Raw genomic sequence first — 20,241 nt, forward strand, 5'->3', positions numbered from 1 at the left:
TCGGTGAAACCCACGAGCACGGGTATGGTGCTGACAAACCTAGAAACATAATCGGGGCGAACCAGGATTCGAATCCACAATCATAGGTTTCTGGCATGTTCAAGGGACGCAACTCTGCACAGCGAATCACGGCGCTTTAGACAACTGGGCCACCCGTGCCCCCGTAACACACAATCAATGCGAGGATACAAAAGATGGAATGATTCTGTGGAAGGAGCTGCCCTTGAAGCCGAACCCTTTCTCCTGGGTACAGAGGCACCGGAAGTTTTCTGAAATGGAGAGAGAGAAATCAGACTGTTATTCGGTGACTTCTTCTAAACAAGAACCATTCTTCAAATTTGTCTTTTAAAAAACTGAGAGATACCTTTATACCAAGTGTCATACACTTCCTCGAATAGTAGCACATTAACATATGATTTAATTTATTTTTGTCGAACAGCTAGTAGCATCTGAACATATGAAAATTGTCCTTTTTTTCTACGCAGTTTGACAATTTCTGACAATATGTTCAACAATCAGAAGCACAACGTACATCTTGTTCATTATTTGTAAGTGAACACAGGGCACAAGAGTGAAGAGTAATCCACTGATGTCTTTTTTAGGACAAGGAGGTTTAAATATCAGGGTTTAGGAAATACTAAAAATAGTTACATATTTTTAATTCAGACCCAGAGACATTCTTGTGCATTACCTGAGCAATAGACACTCATAGATACTCATATCATTACCTGCTGTCTTGGGTACGACGTCTGCTCTCAACTCTATAGCAATACGGCCGATCATATCATTACCTGCTGTCTTGGGTACGACGTCTGCTCTCAACTCTATAGCAATACGGCCGATCATATCATTACCTGCTGTCTTGGGTACGACGTCTGCTCTCAACTCTATAGCAATACGGCCGATCATATCATTACCTGCTGTCTTGGGTACGACGTCTGCTCTCAACTCTATAGCAATACGTCCAACACTCCGGCTGCCGATCTTGATGTCGAAGTACACCTGGGGATTTGTGCGGGATTTCTTGGGGGCTGACACAGCAGTCTGGGGAAGAATAGCTTCACGTAGAAACATGGCAGTAGGTGAGGCAGCCTTTCAACCTAATCATGTTTGTTTGTTTGTTTGTTTGTTTGTTTGTTTGTTTAACACCACACTCATCAATATTCCAGCTATATGACGTCCGTCTGTAAATAATCGAGTCTGGACCGACAATCCAGTGATTGACATCATGAGCATCGATCTACACAAATGGGATACGATGACATGCATCAACCAAGTGAGTGAGTCTGACCACCTAATCCTGTTCGTCGCTCGTATGACAAGCATAGTCCCCTTTTACAGCAATCATGGGTTGCTGAAGACCTATTCTAACCCAGATCTTTTCACAGGTAAACATAATCATTTTAACATGGGGGGAAAACTCAAAGGGATACAGTTGATGGAATTCCTCATGACACCCCATGACACCTCCTCCTCCTTCACGACACCCCATCCCCCTTCATGACACCCCATCCCCCTTCATGACACCCCATCCCCCCTCATGACACCACATCCCCCCTCACGACACCCCATCCCATCCCCCCTCACGACACCCCATCCCCCTTCATGACACCCCATCCCTCTTCATGACACCCCATCCCCCTTCATGACACCCCATCCCCCTTCATGACACCCCATCCCGCTTCATGACACCCCATCCCCCTTCATGACACTCCATCCCCCTTCATGACACCCCATCCCCTCTCATGACACCCCATCCCCTCTCATGACACCCCATCCCCCCTCATGACACCCCATCCCCCTTCATGACACCCCATCTCCTCTCATGACACCCCATTCCCCTTCATGACACCCAATCCTCCCTCCGTGACACCCCTTCCCCCCTCATGACACCTACAATACACTTCATGACACCTGTGCTGTCACACAAGGGCAAATAATCAGGGGAATCCCCAGTCCCAGTGCTGTCTGAAAAGAATAGTTGCTGTTTGCGGTACATGTATTTAAATTTGACAAATTATCGCCTGTCATATTTTTATCAAATGGAGTTAGAAGTTTTAGAGTTTCTGCTGGGCCGTTGACATTACTTCTTAAACCAAATATGAAGTCAGCGAAGTAACTGTGATATTTTTGGTATTATCAGAACTATGTTACTATGGTTACTTGTGAATTCTATAGAACATACCTCTTCAGTGTCTTCTGCAGGTCTCTTTGTTCCCTGCTCCACCTCCCCTTCCTCTCCCCCCTCCTCTCCCCCCTCCTCGTCCTCCCCCTCTCCCTCCTTCTTCTCCAGTGTCTGCCCCGAGTGTTCTTGCAGCCACGTGTCCTCCGCCCACACTGAAGGTCAAACAGACTCAGTGTAGTAACATGCGACAATGAACTTCAGACTATTTGCTGGCAACATTAGACACAATGACATTCAGACTATGTGCTGGCAACATTAGACACAATGATGTTCAGACTATGTGCTTGCAACATTAGACACAATGATGTTAAGACTATGTGCTTGCAACATACAACACAATCAAGGTCAGACTCGGTGCTGGCAACATTAGACACAATGATGTTCAGACTATGTGCTTGCAACATACAACACAATCAAGGTCAGACTCAGTGCTGGCAACATTAGACACAATGATGTTCAGACTATGTGCTTGCAACATTAGACACAATGATGTTCAGACTATGTGCTTGCAACATACAACACAATCAAGGTCAGACTCAGTGCTCGCAACATTAGACACAATGATGTTCCACCACGTCATGTCTGGTTGTGTGCAAGGCAAGAAATATTGTACTGTTTTCAAGATCTGCTCCGGAAAACGAGCACTAACATCATTTTCAGTCTAAGTCAAACCAAAAGAAAAACTAAAAAAATTCATTTTTCAAAATTCCCTCAGGCACCAGTTTACCACTAGACCTATCAATGTGCCAAGTTTGATAAAGAAATATTGTACAGTTTTCAAGATCTGCTCCGGAAATAAGCACAAGCGCCATCTTCAGTCTAAGTCAAAGTTACTGCCATGAAAACTCGAAAAATCAATTTTTCAAAAATCCCACTCGACCTATCTATGTGCCAACTTTGGTTAAGATATCTCTCGTGGTTTTTTAATTCTGCTCCGGAAACAAAATGTTACGAACAGCAAGAAGGAAGGACGGTAAAACCAAAGACGGACAGCATCCATTCCTATATCCCGCTTCCAATTCGTGGCGGGGGATAAAAATCAGCTGACATGCCCTGATACAGTGAGTGAGTGAGTGAGGTTTAACGCCGCTTTTAGCAATATTCCAGCAATATCACAGCGGGGGACACCAAAAATGGGCTTCACACATTGTACCCATGTCAGGAATCGAACCCGGGTCTTCGGTGTGACGAGCCAACGCTTTAACCACTAGGCTACCCGACCGCCCCTCCCTGATACAGATTCAACAAATATATGTCCACTGGTAAAGGTAGGAATACTCTAGTTATCACAGGGAACATAACACACTAACACTCATGGAGCTGACAAACCTAGAAACAGTGGGAACCTGGGCCTGAACCCAGGAAGTTGCACGGATAATAAAGTTGGGAACATTTGAGTACTGTCATTTGTGAGTGAAGGTTGTTTCTTTCTCTGTTGTTTAACGCCCCACTCAGCAATATTCCAGCTATATGACGGAGGTTTGTAAATAATCGAGTCTGGACCAGACAATCCAGTGATTGACATCATGAGCATCGAACCACGCAATTGGGATATGATGACATGCATCAACCAAGTCAGCATGCCTGACCACCCGATCTCATTAGTCGCCTCTTACGACGAGCGAAGTTGCCTTTTATAGCAAGAATGGCTTGCTGAAGACCAATTCTATCCTGGAGTGAGTTAATGCAGGTTAACAATAAAGTCTGAGCCAGGGCAGTAGTTACATGTCGTATGATAGCAGTAAGCAACGATCCATCCCCTAGGGGCACGATGACAATCAGCCACCCCATTCCTCAAAGAGGCAGACGACTTCCTAGTACTACTCCATCTTCCTGATGACCTACCTGGTCTTCCAGATCCCTCCTTGATCTTCATCGGCTTGGCCAGGTTCACCCGGATTGTCCGCCCAAATAACTCTGAGTCATTCTGAATAGCAACACAATTATCATGATGTCACATCATTAGGGATAAAGGAGAAATTGTCCGCACATGTAGGTCAGAAATGAAAACTACTGTTCAAATCAATAACAGATAAAGTAAAATAATCACAAAATGATTAAATATTCCTCGTTATTTATATCAATAGGATAATAAATCAGAAATAATTGTTGTTTCTATGAACTAATTACATGTCATTTATCATGAAAACAAATGAGCATCTTACTTGACAATATATCATTGTAGCTACTACGGAGTGCATGTGCTACTTATTCTTGTTGTCATGGACACAGTTGTTCCAACTACGATGTTGTCATGGACACATTTGTACCACCTACCATGTTGTCATGGACACATTTGTACCACCTACCATGTTGTCATGGATACAGTTGTAACACCTCCCATGTTGTCAAGGTCACAATTGTACCATCTACCATGTTGTCATGGATACAGTTGTAACACCTACCATGTTGTCATGGAGACAGTTGTAACACCTACCATGTTGTCATGGTCACAATTGTACCATCTACCATGTTGTCATGGATACAGTTGTAACACCTACCATGTTGTCATGGATACAAGTGTACACTCTACCATGTTGTCATGGACACAATTGTACCACCTACCATGTTGTCATGGACACAATTGTACCACCTACCATGTTGTCATGGACACAATTGTAACACCTACCATTTGGCATGGACACAATTGTAACACCTACCATTTGGCATGGACACAATTGTAACACCTACCATGTTGTCATGGACACAATTGTAACACCTACCATGTTGTCATGGACACAGTTGTACCCAGAGGTGGAACCAGGTTTTAAAGAATGGATGGGTCGGGGGAGGGGGTGCACACCCCTCTCGGTCCATCTCGGGTACCACCTACAATGTTGTCGTTTGTACAACTTACCATGTTGTCAATGGCTGCAGCAGAATCCTAAAAAACAGACATATTACATATAAGTAATTAATAAGACAAACAGCTATCAATCAAAAGGGCTGCAACAATACATTTATCATAAGGACTGCAACAATACATTTATCAAAATTTGCAATGTATCTCGAAAGGGTCCCAAAATATGATACATATAATCTTGACTCTTATCATCACAAGGATTTATATTCCATCATCAATGGAATGAATATGATTAACAGATGCGCCATTAATATATATATATATACAGCGTTAGAAATTGGCACTAGTTCTGTAGTCCTTGCCAAACTGCCCAATAGTTAAGGTATCATAAGGACTAGTAGAAATTTGCCATTTTTAAGGGGTTTGCTATATGTTATCATTATATGCATGTTATAAGGACTAGTGGAGTTTCCGACGCTGTATATATCATGTAAAAGTGACCCAGTTAGAACGAAAGAGGCTTAACATCTCTTGTACCCAATAGTAACTGACAATACATATTTTCCAACGTAAATAACCTCTATTGTATTGTTACGGTGTATGATGTCAGTACTCGATACTGATATTGTGGTGCAAAGTAGCATTATGCATAAAATATCTTGTCACACAGGTTACATCATGATAATGATTGCCTGTTCTTCAAATATCTTTATCTTTTGAATCAATGTCGACACTATGTAACAAAACTAAGTTCATGAGATACTTATTAATGCTAACTTTAACCAAATAAACTGATATTTTAACTTTTTAAATGATTCATCATGGAAAGAATGAAAAAGAAAATACCTCGGCAAGCTCGAACTCCACAAAAGCAAACCCTCTGTGTTTTTCTGGAAAAAATACAGTGACAATATTAATGCAAAATATGCGAGTGGGTTTCACAGGATGCTTCCTCAGAAGTCTTTGATTATGACTGGGTCTCATCATACTCATTGCTTAAACATGGTAAACCCTTTGTCTACCATGTCTACTCTTACCTAACTGTGTTTATCATCTCAATCTATCTCACAAGATAACATACCGTATTCGACGTAATAAGCGCCCCACTCTAATAAGCGCCCGCGGCGGTATTTGCTAATTATATTGGGTAGTGAACAATCTCAATTAGCCCCCCTTCCGATTGATCAATGTAAGACTTATTTATTGGTGTACAATAAGCACTCGTGTGTTATATGCATCCTTAATTATGGGCAATTAAATCCTGGAAAAATATATCTGTCGTATATAAACCTTGAAATTACGATCGTTCAACTCTGTTGTTTTTTTCACCAAAATATTATTTTAATAAGAGCCCCCTATTTCTAATTGTGAGAGCACCCTGGGCGCTTATTACGTCGAATACGGTAATGATCTGAAAGTATGTTTATCAGTGCTGTGTTTACTTAATGGCACACAACAGGTCTCTGTTGGCGGGGTGACGTGCAATGAGGATTAACGTCACACTCAAGATTATTGCACTTATACATGCATGCACGTGTGTGTGGCTGCTTGTACTAGGTCAGACTAGTGCCTATTTCATAGTGGTAACTGAGATACCATGCCACAGTTTAACATGAATACCCCACACAGTATACTGACTCCGGGCCGACCAGTCCTTGTTTTAGCCCCTTAATGCTGAGCGCCAGACAGGGTAACAACAACTATCATCTTTTAACGTCTTCTGGTATGACGCGGCCGGGGATCGAACCCCGGACCTTCCACTCCGGGCAGAGGCTCTACCACGGAGGCAGTCCTCTGACTATGGACAAAACAACATGCACATACATTTGGTGCCCTCCTGACTACAAGTTATAAAGGTTAACTGCACCACAGAGAGTCATTTGTTTAGTTTAGGCAGCGTCATCACCATGCATACCGGGGTATGTTAAAGTACTTGTATCATTGTGTATGGTGCATGTCAACAAATGGCATCAGTATCTGTCTGTTTTAGTACACTTTAATAGTTGTGATGATGTAACAACAACATCAATGTACAAATATCAACTGTAGATAAGTATTGCTTGTGGGTGTCAGTGAGTCACAATCCTGTGTAGTGTTGCAAGGTTCATACCTGTTTCATAGTCAAGAGGTATCTGGATATCGACTATGTCACCAAACGGCAGGAAGGCTGCATGGAGGACTTTGTCATCAACCTCCTCCGCCAGACCACCTAATACAAAAACAAATGAAATGATAAGAATGACTATCAAAACACATTCAACAAGACAACTAGGTACCTGAAGTTCAGTAGCCCACCTGTATTAAGTCATATGAACTTGTGCTAAAACTCCTAATTTAGTCTAAATATAAACATACTATCCAACACCATGAACACTTGAATATCATCTTGAAGCTACAGTTCATTGTGACACTGTTCCTCATGCAGTAAAACCATGATGGGGTTAATGGCACCTCGTCAATATGGCACCTTGACTGGCAAAAACAGCACTGTACATGTTACCTCACAAAAACAGCACCACATCTTCATATTATTGTTATACTATTTGGAACAAATACATATTCTAGAGATATTTTAAAATGTACCTTTTTTTAAAGTGGATAATACACAATCTATACTCCACAAGAATTCCTAGTAATAGTAAGTGAATTATGCATTATTGCAGGGATTTATGCGACACAGAAATATGCATCCAGTAGGCATAAATGTATGTAATGGATCAAGAAAAAATATATATTGCGCCATGAGGGACGCACAAAAATTCATTGTTCCAAATAATGTTTTTGATATTCTTGACAAGAAATACATAGTTCCTGGAATTAAAGTAATTATTAAATCTTACAGTACAGTATTCTACACCATTTCATTACTTGACTGAACCCTCATATTTCCTGTAAGGACCACTGAATTAGCAGCTGGGGATCCTCTGGACCATGAAGATCCGGGATAGAATAGGTCTTCAGCAACCCATGCTTGCCATAAAAGGCGACTATGCTTGTTGTAAGAGGCAACTAACAGGATCGGGTGGTCAGGCTCTCTGACTTGGTTGATGCTTGTCATCGATCCCAATTGTGTGAATCGTTGCTGATGATGTCAATCACTGGATTGTCTCCTCCAGACTCGATTATTTACAAACCGCCGTCATAGCTGGAATATTGCTGAGTGGGGCGTAAAACAACAAACCAACCAACCTAGTTCTCTAGGTCAAGGTAAACCTGTTGTTGTTATTTTAGGCAATAAGTCTTATAATCACACTTCTCCAAATGAAAGATAAAGATATTTAATTGATTCCTAAGATACCAGCTGAAATACAGATAGGCCTACATGAAAACTCATAGAATTATTTAAAATTATGCGTCTTGTAATCACACTGCTCCCAAGAAACCAGTGAGTACAACACCAAGATTATTTCCTGGCAAGATCTAGGGATCTATGGTCTCTGGTATCGGGAGTTAGATTTTATCTCCGCTATTTGTCTTTCTCATAGAGAGGGTGTAAAGGTAATAACGTATTAAACAGTAGAGTAGTTATATCTTCTTTTAATCTTACATTACAATATTTTATTCGGCACATTATGAGCGAGAATGGCGCTATATTCAGTTTTATAGCGACAAACACCAACGTAGATCACGTCAATTTTCCAATGAATGTAATAAAGCATTAAAATGGAGTGCATTTGAATGAAATAATGATTCATATTACCGACGTAGACGATACGCTTGTTATTGGTAGCCATGCTTGTTTTAACCGGAAGTTGACATTGACTTACTTCCGGAAATGTCGTGTCCATTTTATATTTCCCGCCATGACACTTCTCTGAGCGTTCATTCTGTTCACGATGTTGTCTAATGGTTGATAATGAATGTGAAGAGTATATAAATGGCACATGAAGAGGATGTGGAACCTCTATCGAAATCCAAATTTGCAGTTTCTTCAGCAGTAAGGTGCGTTTCAGAATCAACAGTTGTTATGATTTTTTTCAGCTGTTTTGGGCTAGACTAGTTTTATATCAAGAATAAGATTATTACGACTTTGTAGATGTCACTTGTACAATTAATAATTGTGTTGTGTCATTTCAAAATATTGATGAGTACTGTTAGATACAACGGCATGCACGTCAAGTTAAAATAAGGCAAGTAAAAAGACCTGTCCTATGACACAGTACTTTCACGTCTATCGACCAAAAAGCTACACAATGAATTATTTGATTATTTCCATTGCACTCGTCTTCTCATGTGTACCTAGAGGGGTTATAGCTGAAATGGCATTGAAAACATTGTTAGAAATGGAAAATCAACCTCCCCTTGTTATAATCATGATGATTATGTGTCCAGCACACATGAAATGTTTCCTGGTTTTGTTTTGGATTTTATTTCCCTCCTCGCTAGACATGGGGAAGTAGAAGACATTTGCTTGGATTACTACACTTCGTATCTCTCACCCTTCTTTTGGAACACTGGACTAAACGTCTCTTTTATTATCAGCGTTCCCGTTTACCGGTAATTTCTTGGTTTATAGATTTCAAACTCATTTCAAAAGTGAGGTAGGCCAATTTAAAAAAAAAGAAGAGATTTTTTTACTTGAATGTTGTCCTAAAAATTTACATAAGTACAAAAAAATATTCTGGAGTAAAGACATAAATGTGACGTTAATTAATGTGAGCAAAGACCACTCGCATTTTTCATATTTAATTCACGTTAATTTCAAGATTTGCAGTAAATATAGGGAAAGTTATGGTAATGTTACCAGTTTGTGACATGTGTGGGGCTTTTGCACCTGCGATATCTCCATTTGTTTCCAGGTAAACCCTGTAGGTTTTGTGAATGACATCAAAGAGTAAAGCAACAATTAAGCAAAAGAGTCTACAAACCTGAACTAGCCTAATTGTTCTTCACTTTGTCTTGTCAATTGCTTGGCGTACCAGATGAAAAGGCCTTTTAACATGTTTAATGAGTCAAGGCAAGACAAAATGGCTTTAAGTGCTTTGCTTGAAGTGTATTGATATGTTTGTGATTTGGTTCTTTTTCCAGAATTTCTGCATAAGCACAATGTCAAAGCGTCGCTTGACAGAAGCTGACAACCAGACCAAGAAAAAGCGTAGGCATGATGCTGGAGAACCAGACCCATCCAAGGAGGATGAAGATGATGATAGTCCCATCAACCAGTCACAGAACCCAGACTTCAATACAAGCCCTGTAGGTTCTAACAACAGTGAAACAATTGGATGGGAGTATCACTAATAGATGTCCTGTAGCATGTAGATCATCAAAAGTCTAGTGTTGTCCTGAATAAAGTGATATGAAAGTGTGTACTTTTTAATATCAATCCAGTGATCTGCATATCACAATATATGTTTAAAATCTGGACCGAAACAAGACTAGATCAGTTTTCTTCAATTTTCTGCAAGACACAAGCAGCCTTTCTTCTGCTCTCTAACATTATCTGGGTTGTTTTTTCAGGAAGCTGAAGTTGGCATAATCGAGAAAATCAGTGTGAAGAATTTCATGTGTCACACTCGTTTGGATGTCAACTTTGGTCCTCATGTCAACTTCATTGTTGGGAGGAATGGAAGTAAGTTTGTGTTTTCGACTTTAGAAGAACTAGATTCGTATTGGATGGTATGTGGTGTTACTTGAGACTTTGACTGATATTTGTAACAAAGGATAACCCACATAGGTATTGTTTTACATTGTGATAGTCATATAAAGGTTTGTTATATTCTTAGTGTAAAAGCCTGAGAGTTTAGAAAAGTGAGTGAGTGAGTTTATGCTTTACATCACATCGGCAATATTTCAGCCATATCGAGACGAGAAGTTATACATTATTTATACATATATGTAAACCAAATAAAAACCTGTCATCGATGGACAGTAAAATTACTAGAATATCACAGATATAATATTTGAAACTAGCATACAACCATAAAAAGATATTCCTAAATGGTCATGAAACATTACAATGTAAAAAAGGGCTATAGATTGCCAGCATCTGAAGGTATATCACCATGCTAGGGTCCATGGGGACTTACAGTACTTTTGCTACCTGCATGGACCCCAGCCAGATTTACATCATCCCCTCAGCTGTTGGCGATTATGACAAATTTAGCCAAAGATAAACAAAGTTTAGAAAAGTGATGTGCTCGCTGCAGTGAAAATAACACTTTGATGGAACTCTTCCTATTTTGGCAGGCATGCTTCAAATGTATTGCTAAGCGATCTCACCTCTCTTTTGTTTCATTCATTATTATTTTTAATTATTTTTTAAAAAGTGTACTATATCTTGTTTGCATGCAGGAAACTATTTGTGAAAGGGTCAATGTGTATAGTCAGGAGAGTTCAGATTTTGTGTTTTAATTGTTTTTGGTAATGTGTTTAAAAACCCACTGTCAACAGCAAATCAACTTAAAAAATAGGATATTTCATGTGTCTAGTGAAAATATGATGTCTATCTCATCGAGTGACGAGGAAAAGTATATATTATCATGAGTGGCACTGCCACAAGAGAAATTATTTCCTTTCCTGTGTCAAAAGATGTATGTCAGATATTCTTTTTATGAGTATTGTGTCACCAATGTAGCATTCTTAGACAAGGTCTACTGATTTTTAATGTTAATTACTTTTCATATTTACCATGTTTAGCAGTCTGGTTTATTTTATGAATGTCAAGGTGTGCAAGTACCTGGTTGTATTTCTGTAGAAGCTTTGAGAAAATAGCAGTGATAGGGCTGCTTCTGTTTTCGCAGGTACCCTAAGACACCTCAATCTAGCCTCATTGTTCACATGGGGCGGTCAGGTAGCCTAGTGGTTAAAGCGTTCGATCGTCACGCCGAAGACCCTGGTTCGATTTCCGACATGGGTACATTGTGTGAAGCCCATTTCTGGTGTCCCCCGCCGTGATATTGCCGGAATATTGCTAAAAGCGGCGTAAAACCTCACTCACTCACTCACTCACTCATTGTACACATATTATCAGGTTCTGCTCTTAGGTGGTCTTATGGCACAGGTTGCTTTAGAAATATCTAAAACTATTGTTGTTCCCACAATTTAGGATACATGTTCAACATTACCATTCCTGACCTACCTTTGTGCCCCTCCAACAGGTGGGAAGAGTGCGGTGGTGGCAGCGCTGGTTGTTGGCCTGGGGGGTAAGGCCTCAGTAACCAGCAGAGGCAGTACAATCAAGGGATTCATCAAGAGTGGGAAAAGGTGAGACATCTTACAGGTTACCATCTTCCTGACGCAAGGGAGTTAACTGACAATAAAAGTCCAGTTTCCACCCTTGCCAAACTAGGCTGGAATTTCTGGGCTCGGTCGCAGCGCCACCACTGGTTATTACGAGTTGTGTCCCTTCTATGCCTCTCCTATTGACCAATCAGATTCTGCCTCTTGTATCACTTGCATTTGCTTCAAACAAAATGGCGGCGCCCAGTCAAGATGATCTGAACAATAATCAAGATCTATATTGTGATAAATACAGCGTGAAGTGCATCAAATGACATAAGCACCTTAATCAAATACATGAAAAGATTTGGAAAAAATCTGTTGACGCCGAGTTAGCGGTGCACATGCTTTGCAAATCCTGCAATCGACCAAATTCTGCACGACACTTTACGAACCGGATTTTGATTTCGTAACACGATTTTGATTGGACTACGCATAGATTCGTTAGTCCAGCCAAACTACCATAATACCAGCCTAGTTCGGCAAGGGTGGAAACTTGACTTTTAAAGTCAGTTAACTCTTGCCTCGGGAAGATGACAGGTTACATGATGCTGCTTCCTTATGTTAGTGATTTATTTCAGGGTGATTTTCGTGTGAAGTGTTTGTCAAGACGAGCATTCTTTCAGCTGTATCAAGTCTTTTTTCGGGAGTATTATTGTCTTGTGTACTCTACAGAAGTAAATATTCCATTTTTAACTTATCCTATCTCACACGATGCATTTCTTCCTTCTTTCGATCCTGGTGTGAAAATATCCTAGAATAAAGTGGCTTAAGGTCGTCGCACGAGATTACAGTGCATGACCCATTTATTTGGGTGGTAACCATGGTGATGCTGGGATGTGTTCGGGTGAAATGTTTTTGAAGCTGAAAACTTTCCATACAAGGATCGAAACAAGAAGGAGGAAATGCATAGTGTGTGATATGATGTATATAAATATACAATTTATTGTAAAATCATTTTCATAATGCATACCAATTTTCTGTTTATCATTCCCTGAGAACCAGTTGTAATGAAATGATGTCTTTTGAGATTGTTCAGGTCGTGATGTTACAGAAACAATATAAGTTGCAGGATCTCGTGGGGTACATGGGGTTTTAGGTTTCTTGTGTTAGGTTTTATGCCATTCGCCTCCAGCTCATAAAACCCCATATACCCCTCGTGATCCTGCAACAAGGAATTTATGTTACCGAAATGTTTTAATATAACATTGTAAAAGAAATGAAACAAATTCAAAATTTATAGAAAACAGCTTTGATTGAGTTCAGGTTAACTTGTGCTATGTCACGTGACTTCATTGACTTGGAAAAAGCGTGCAGCTTTTTGCATCGAAGTGGGATATAAGGGATTTATTCTGCCTCTCAGAAATCCACGTGCAGCTCAGGGCGGGGTATAAGGGATTTGTTCACCTGCTGAGAAATTGATTTCCCTCCAAGTAGGGGTATATGGTATTTTGTCAAGATCATGCCGACCAATCGGATCTCATCATTCTGGCATGGAGGTATGATAATGTTTGTTATGTTGCAGCACTGGTGAGGTTCAAATCAAGCTGCGGAACCGAGGCCCTGATGCTTTCAGGCATGAGATGTACGGGGACTCCATAACTGTGCAGAGGAAGTTCACATCAGAGGGGAGCAGCAAATACCAGCTTCTCTCCAAAACTGGTAACTGAACAAGTTGTTGATCAATACTAGTATTTCTATAGGACCGTCAGAGCTCCAGATAAGCTGCGTATCTGCGTAAAATACGCATCAGAAATGCAGAAATATGCAGTAAAATGAAATCCAAGCATATCAAATACGCAACGAACATTACAGATACGCTACAAAAATAAAACTTGTGCGTATCATCAAAATATTGTGAAGTAACCCTGCGTATTCGATTAGCAAATCAGCAACTTATTTTTAAATTATAAACGGGCATTCCGTCAACCTTGCCAAACTCCACGATGACAGTTACATCATGATCATTTGCCATCACACTTTCTTGTGGAAGTATCGTGGTATTTTTGAGTAAAAAGCTCTCAAACCCACACTACACCAGTTTGCAGGGACTAGATGTATAGTGTTTTTAAATATTTAACTTAAATACCCACATGTGTAAAAACTAGTGGGTAACAGAAATTTGAATACCCAGATAGAATTACTGATACCCAATGATTTTAAAAGGCATGAGCTCTGGACAGTGATCTAGTGCATCGACCATCTGCCTGGAAAGCCGAATGTTGTTGATTCGATTCCCGGCCTCATCCCACTAAAAGACATTTAAAGATGGTACTTGTTGTTTCCCTGCCTTGCACATGGCATTAAGTGGATAAAACAAGAGCTGGTCAACGTGGATGTTGGATCCTGAGTGGGATATTTATGTGAAGACTGCGAGATGGTATCTCTGTTGGCTTGGACTATATACGTGCAATCATCTTGAACCTGATGTTTAACTGTTTCACCTCATCTCCTTATCGACAGACTCTACGGTCAAGTAGTAGAGTGTCTGCCCAGAGAGCAGAAGGTTGGGGGAGAGAGACATGCATGTCGCTATATAAGTGCCATTTAAACCCCATTTAAACCTCATTTCACCTCCCATCATCTCCTTATCAAATTATAAATTGATCTCTTAATGCTTTGTTGTTTGTTTGTTGTTTAACGCCGCACTCAGCAATATTCCAGCTATATCATGGTGGTCTGTAAATAATCAAGTCTGGACCAGACAATCCAGTGATTAATATCATGAGCATCGATCCACGCAAATAGGATCGATGACATGCTTCAACCAAGTGAGCGAGTCTAACCACCCGACCCCTTTAGCCTCTTATGACAAGCATAGTTGCCTTTTACGGCAAGCATGGGTTGCTGAGGACCTATTCTACCCCGGATCTTCACGAGTCGATCTCTTAATGTATTAGTTTATTAAAGGCAATGTCAAAAATATCTTAAAGTAAGCTGATAGTTTATATCCCTTTTCATGTTGTGTCAGTGTCATGTTGCCACGCTGATTGTAGTGTCATTTTATTTCAATTGTTTTGCTCCCAATCTTTGATGTCGGCTCATGAGTTATCTCCCTTGTGTAGGTGTAATGGTGTCGGACAAGAGGGAGGAGTTGTTCCACCTTCTGGACCAGTTCAACATTCAGGTGGACAATCCTGTTGCCATCCTCAATCAGGAGACAAGTCGCAACTTCCTCAACTCCAAGAGCCCTCAGGATAAGTACAAGGTACTCTCACGCCTGCAGTTTTATATCATAGTTAACATGAGTGCTGTAATTAACTAAACCTGTTTCTGTCAAGGCATCAAAGATCTGCAGTAAGTAATACTTTGTGTGTGGGGGTGGGTGGGGTGTTTTTACAGCATTATGAATAATATGGCCTCAGTTTTAGACACCAGTGAGATTGTTCAATGCTCCAGTAATGGATAGCGTTCTATGCTCCAGTGATAGATAGCGTTCTGTGCTCCAGTGATAGATAGCATTCTATGCTCCAGTGATAGATATTGTTCTATGCTCCAGTGATAGATAAAGTTCTATGCTCCAGTAATAGATAAAGTTCTATGCTCCAGTGATAGATAAAGTTCTATGCTCCAGTAATAGATATTGTTCTATACTTTAGTGATAGATATCGTCCTATGCTTTAGTGATAGATATCGTTCTATGCTCCAGTGATAGATAAAGTTCTATGCTCCAGTGATAGATATTGTTCTATGCTCCAGTGATAGATAAAGTTCTATGCTCCAGTGATAGATAAAGTTCTATGCTCTAGTGATAGATATTGTTCTATGCTTTAGTGATAGATATCGTTCTATGCTCCAGTGATAGATATCGTTCTATGCTTTAGTGATAGATATCGTCTATGCTCCAGTGATAGATATTGTTCTATTCTCCAGTGATAGATATCGTTCTATGCTCCTGTGATAGATATTGTTCTATGCTGCAGTGATAGATATCATTCTATGCTCCTGTGATAGATATCATTCTATGCTCCTGTGATAGATATCGTTCTATGCTCCTGTGATAGATATCATTCTATGCTGCAGTGATAGATATCATTCTATGCTCCCATTTGTTGCAGTTTTTCTTGAAGGCCACGCAGCTTGAGACCATGAAGCATGACTACGCTAAAGCCAACGAGCAGAAGTCCATCACTCTAGAGATCATCAGTCAGAAGGAGAGGGTATGGAATGCAACACAACTTAGTTCCCAGCCCACTCCCACTCTTGCCTCCACAACAACACCATGGACACACTTATCTCCCAATTATCAATCATCTGCACTTCTCGAATTATGATCACACCTGTATAAGGACTGCCTCCGTGGTTTAGTGGTAGAGCATCCACCCAGAGTGTGGAACGTCGAGGGTTCGTTAAAAAGATGGAACTTGTTTTTGCCCTGCCTGGCTCTCGGCATTAAAGGGCTAAAACATGAACTGGTTGGCTCGGAGTCAGTATACTGTGCCTGAGTGGGGTATTCATGTTAAACTGCAGGGTGGTATCTCAGTGGGCTAGCACTAGAAATTAGAAATCGGTGTTACTCCGGAATAGTACAAGTGTGCGCGCACGCACGCACACACGCACACACACACACACAGTAGTGACAGGACAGTTATATACCTCGTAATATACACACTTATAAAGATTACTTACAGATTGGTCGTGAACTTGTTTGTAGCACTTTGGAGCAGGGCATTTAATACTGTGAATAAGGTACTTGTACGAGGCAATTGGATGAGATGTCAAGCTTTGAGACTAAGCTGATTGTGTATCATCTCACCCCTCTGACATGGAATGCTGCTTCTCTCAGTTACTTACTTAATCATTTAGTTAGTTACAGGCAGCTGTTCTATGGGTGGAACATTGGTGACTGTGGCATCAAAATAAATATACATACATACTTTGTACCATCCCCAATCACTCGGTTATCGGGGTTAAAGCGTTTCCTCAACATGCCGAAGGCCTGGGTTCGATTCCCCACATGGGTACAATGTGCGAAGCCCATTTCTGGTGTTCTGGTGTCTGGTGTGATATTGCTGGAACATTGCCAGAAGTGTAGTAAAACCTCACTCACTCACTCACTCACTCACTCACTCACTCACTCACTCACTCACTCACTGAACTGATGTTGAGGGTTTCAATATGCACTTGCCCATGAGCGAGAGAAAGCTATCCTCAGTTTTGTTACATCTCACTTTTGCATCTGCAGCCTCATGTCTAACTGACATGATAACGTCAGTTCTATCAAGATGTGACACACTGCCAATAAGAAACTTGTTAAGAAAGGAATCAAATAAAATCTTTCTAGAAGTGAGCTGAGAGGCCATTTGTGGCCAGTAGTTAGATGTCTGCTAAGCAAGTTGGTGTCTATTGTCACAGACTCTGCCTACCCTGGAGAAGGAGGTCCTGGAGTGGGAGCACAAGTTCAAGAGTTTGGGTGCCATTGATGAACTGAAGGAGAAAGTCAAACATCTGAAGAATGAAATGGCTTGGTCTTTGGTTGCTGCAAAGGAAAGGGTACTTATAATTTTGGCACCCGTTTGGTTCAGATCTAAAGTTGATACAAATCCATGCTTAGCGTATAGGAAATGGTTTCCAGTGTCTACATAATGGTCGGCCTAATCCAGACACCCTGGTCAGTCTAATCCAGACACCCTGGTCGGCCTAATCCAGACACCCTGGTCGGTATAATCAAGACACCCTGGTTGCCTAATGTTTGCACAGTGGTACATGAGTGCTGTTTCCACAGTGGTACATGTGTGGTGGTGTTTCCACACTGGTACATGTGTGGTGGTGTTTCCACGGTGGTACATGTTTGGTGCTGTTTCCACGGTGGTACATGTGTGGTGGTGTTTCCACAGTGGTACATGTGTAGTGCTGTTTCCACGGTGGTACATGTGTAGTGCTGTTTCCACGGTGGTACATGTGTGGTGCTGTTTCCACGGTGGTACATGTGTGGTGCTGTTTCCATGGTGGTACATGTATGCTGCTGTTTCCACAGTGGTACATGTGTGGTGGTGTTTCCACAGTGGTACATGTGTAGTGCTGTTTCCACGGTGGTACATGTGTGGTGGTGTTTCCACAGTGGTACATGTGTGGTGCTGTTTCCATGGTGGTACATGTGTGGTGCTGTTTCCATGGTGGTACATGTGTGGTGCTGTTTGCATGGTGGTACATGTGGGGTGTTGTTTCCATGGTGGTACATGTGTGGTGCTGTTTCCATGGTGGTACATGTATGCTGCTGTTTCCACAGTGGTACATGTGTGGTGGTGTTTCCACAGTGGTACATGTGTAGTGCTGTTTCCACGGTGGTACATGTGTGGTGGTGTTTCCACAGTGGTACATGTGTGGTGCTGTTTCCATGGTGGTACATGTGTGGTGCTGTTTCCATGGTGGTACATGTGTGGTGCTGTTTGCATGGTGGTACATGTGTGGTGCTGTTTCCACAGTGATGCATGTGGGGTGGTGTTTCCACGGTGGTACATGTGTTGTGCTGTTCCATGGTGGTACATGTGTGGTGCTGTTTCCATGGTGGTACATGTGTGGTGCTGTTTGCATGGTGGTACATGTGGGGTGCTGTTTGCATGGTGGTACATGTGTGGTGCTGTTTCCATGGTGGTACATGTGTGGTGCTGTTTCCACAGTGATGCATGTGTGGTGGTGTTTCCACAGTGGTACATGTGTGGTGCTGTTTCCATGGTGGTACATGTGTGGTGCTGTTTCCATGGTGGTACATGTGTAGTGCTGTTTCCACGGTGGTACATGTGTGGTGGTGTTTCCACAGTGGTACATGTGTGGTGCTGTTTCCATGGTGGTACATGTGTGGTGCTGTTTCCATGGTGGTACATGTGTGGTGCTGTTTGCATGGTGGTACATGTGGGGTGTTGTTTCCATGGTGGTACATGTGTGGTGCTGTTTCCACAGTGATGCATGTGGGGTGGTGTTTCCACGGTGGTACATGTGTTGTGCTGTTCCATGGTGGTACATGTGTGGTGCTGTTTCCATGGTGGTACATGTATGGTGCTGTTTCCACGGTGGTACATGTGTGGTGCTGTTTCCACGGTGGTACATGTGTGGTGCTGTTTCCACGGTGGTACATGTGTGGTGTTGTTTCCATGGTGGTACATGTGTGGTGGTGTTTCCATGGTGGTACACGAGTGCTGTTTCCACGGTGGTACATGTGTGGTGCTGTTTCCACGGTGGTACATGTGTTGTGATGTTTGCAGGGTCTGGAGCCCATCAAGAAGAAGCTTGACCAGGAGGACTCCCGGACTCCCAAGTATATCAAGAAGGTGGAGGAGGTGAAGGTAAGGCATTCTGACGTCCAGTGTATTAATATCACGCAGACAGCCAAGTGCTTAGTTGCATAATATGGAAGCCCTTTGTATAGCCCCTTTTTTATCCCTCACTCACTCACTGTCATTGTCTGCCATGGCAGGAGAACCTGGAGAAGTGTCAGCAGACACACAGACAGATCCAGGACCAGATCCTCGCCATCAGTGAAGAGGTACAGAAGCTTGAACCACAGAGAAAACAGGCCAAGTCCAACATGCAGCAAAAGAGGGATGCAGCCAGACAGGCACAGGTAGGGAACATTGTCTATAGACAAGTAGGGCAGACTAGCATTGTCTTTAGACAGTCAGGCACAGGTGGGGAGCATTGTCTGTAGACAGACAGGCACAGGTAGGGCAGACTAGCATTGTCTTTAGACAGTCAGGCACAGGTGGGGAGCATTGTCTGTAGACAGACAGGCACAGGTAGGGCAGACTAGCATGGTCTGTAGGCAGACAGTCACAGGTAGGGAACATTGTCTATAGACAAGCAGGGCAGACTAGCATTGTCTGTAGACAGACAGGCACAGGTAGGGAACATTGTCTATAGACAAGTAGGGCAGACTAGCATTGTCTGTAGGCAGACAGTCACAGGTAGGGCACACTAGCATTGTCTATAGACAGGCAGGCACAGGTGGGGCAGACTAGCATTGTCTATAGGCAGACAGGCACAGGTGGAGCAGACTAGCATTGTCTATAGGCAGACAGGCACAGGTGGGGCAGACTAG

General features: G+C 41.8%; 2 protein-coding genes across 2 annotated transcripts in view; one reads left to right on the forward strand and one right to left on the reverse strand.

Moving 5' to 3' along the window:
* LOC139480266 (peptidyl-prolyl cis-trans isomerase E-like) overlaps positions 1 to 8,723 on the reverse strand; it is a 34,920-nt gene extending 26,197 nt beyond the window's left edge. The window contains exons 1-8 of the mRNA XM_071263319.1: positions 8,689 to 8,723; positions 7,099 to 7,197; positions 5,835 to 5,878; positions 5,043 to 5,069; positions 4,031 to 4,112; positions 2,186 to 2,337; positions 918 to 1,044; positions 190 to 269 (exon numbers count right to left, since the gene is read on the reverse strand). Of these exons, the coding sequence (XP_071119420.1) occupies positions 190 to 269; positions 918 to 1,044; positions 2,186 to 2,337; positions 4,031 to 4,112; positions 5,043 to 5,069; positions 5,835 to 5,878; positions 7,099 to 7,197; positions 8,689 to 8,722 (645 nt within the window). The 5' untranslated portion in view covers position 8,723. The remainder of the gene's footprint in view (positions 1 to 189; positions 270 to 917; positions 1,045 to 2,185; positions 2,338 to 4,030; positions 4,113 to 5,042; positions 5,070 to 5,834; positions 5,879 to 7,098; positions 7,198 to 8,688) is intronic.
* A 1,297-nt stretch (positions 8,724 to 10,020) lies between these two features.
* The window catches only part of LOC139478491 (structural maintenance of chromosomes protein 6-like), a 40,455-nt gene continuing 30,234 nt past the window's right edge, over positions 10,021 to 20,241 (forward strand). The window contains exons 1-9 of the mRNA XM_071260978.1: positions 10,021 to 10,181; positions 10,446 to 10,557; positions 12,086 to 12,191; positions 13,732 to 13,868; positions 15,272 to 15,414; positions 16,265 to 16,366; positions 17,562 to 17,699; positions 19,409 to 19,489; positions 19,621 to 19,767. Of these exons, the coding sequence (XP_071117079.1) occupies positions 10,035 to 10,181; positions 10,446 to 10,557; positions 12,086 to 12,191; positions 13,732 to 13,868; positions 15,272 to 15,414; positions 16,265 to 16,366; positions 17,562 to 17,699; positions 19,409 to 19,489; positions 19,621 to 19,767 (1,113 nt within the window). The 5' untranslated portion in view covers positions 10,021 to 10,034. The remainder of the gene's footprint in view (positions 10,182 to 10,445; positions 10,558 to 12,085; positions 12,192 to 13,731; positions 13,869 to 15,271; positions 15,415 to 16,264; positions 16,367 to 17,561; positions 17,700 to 19,408; positions 19,490 to 19,620; positions 19,768 to 20,241) is intronic.

The sequence above is a fragment of the Haliotis cracherodii genome, unplaced genomic scaffold (assembly GCF_022045235.1).
Source record: "Haliotis cracherodii isolate W230 unplaced genomic scaffold, xgHalCrac1.p SCAF_4, whole genome shotgun sequence".
NCBI lineage: Eukaryota > Metazoa > Mollusca > Gastropoda > Lepetellida > Haliotidae > Haliotis > Haliotis cracherodii.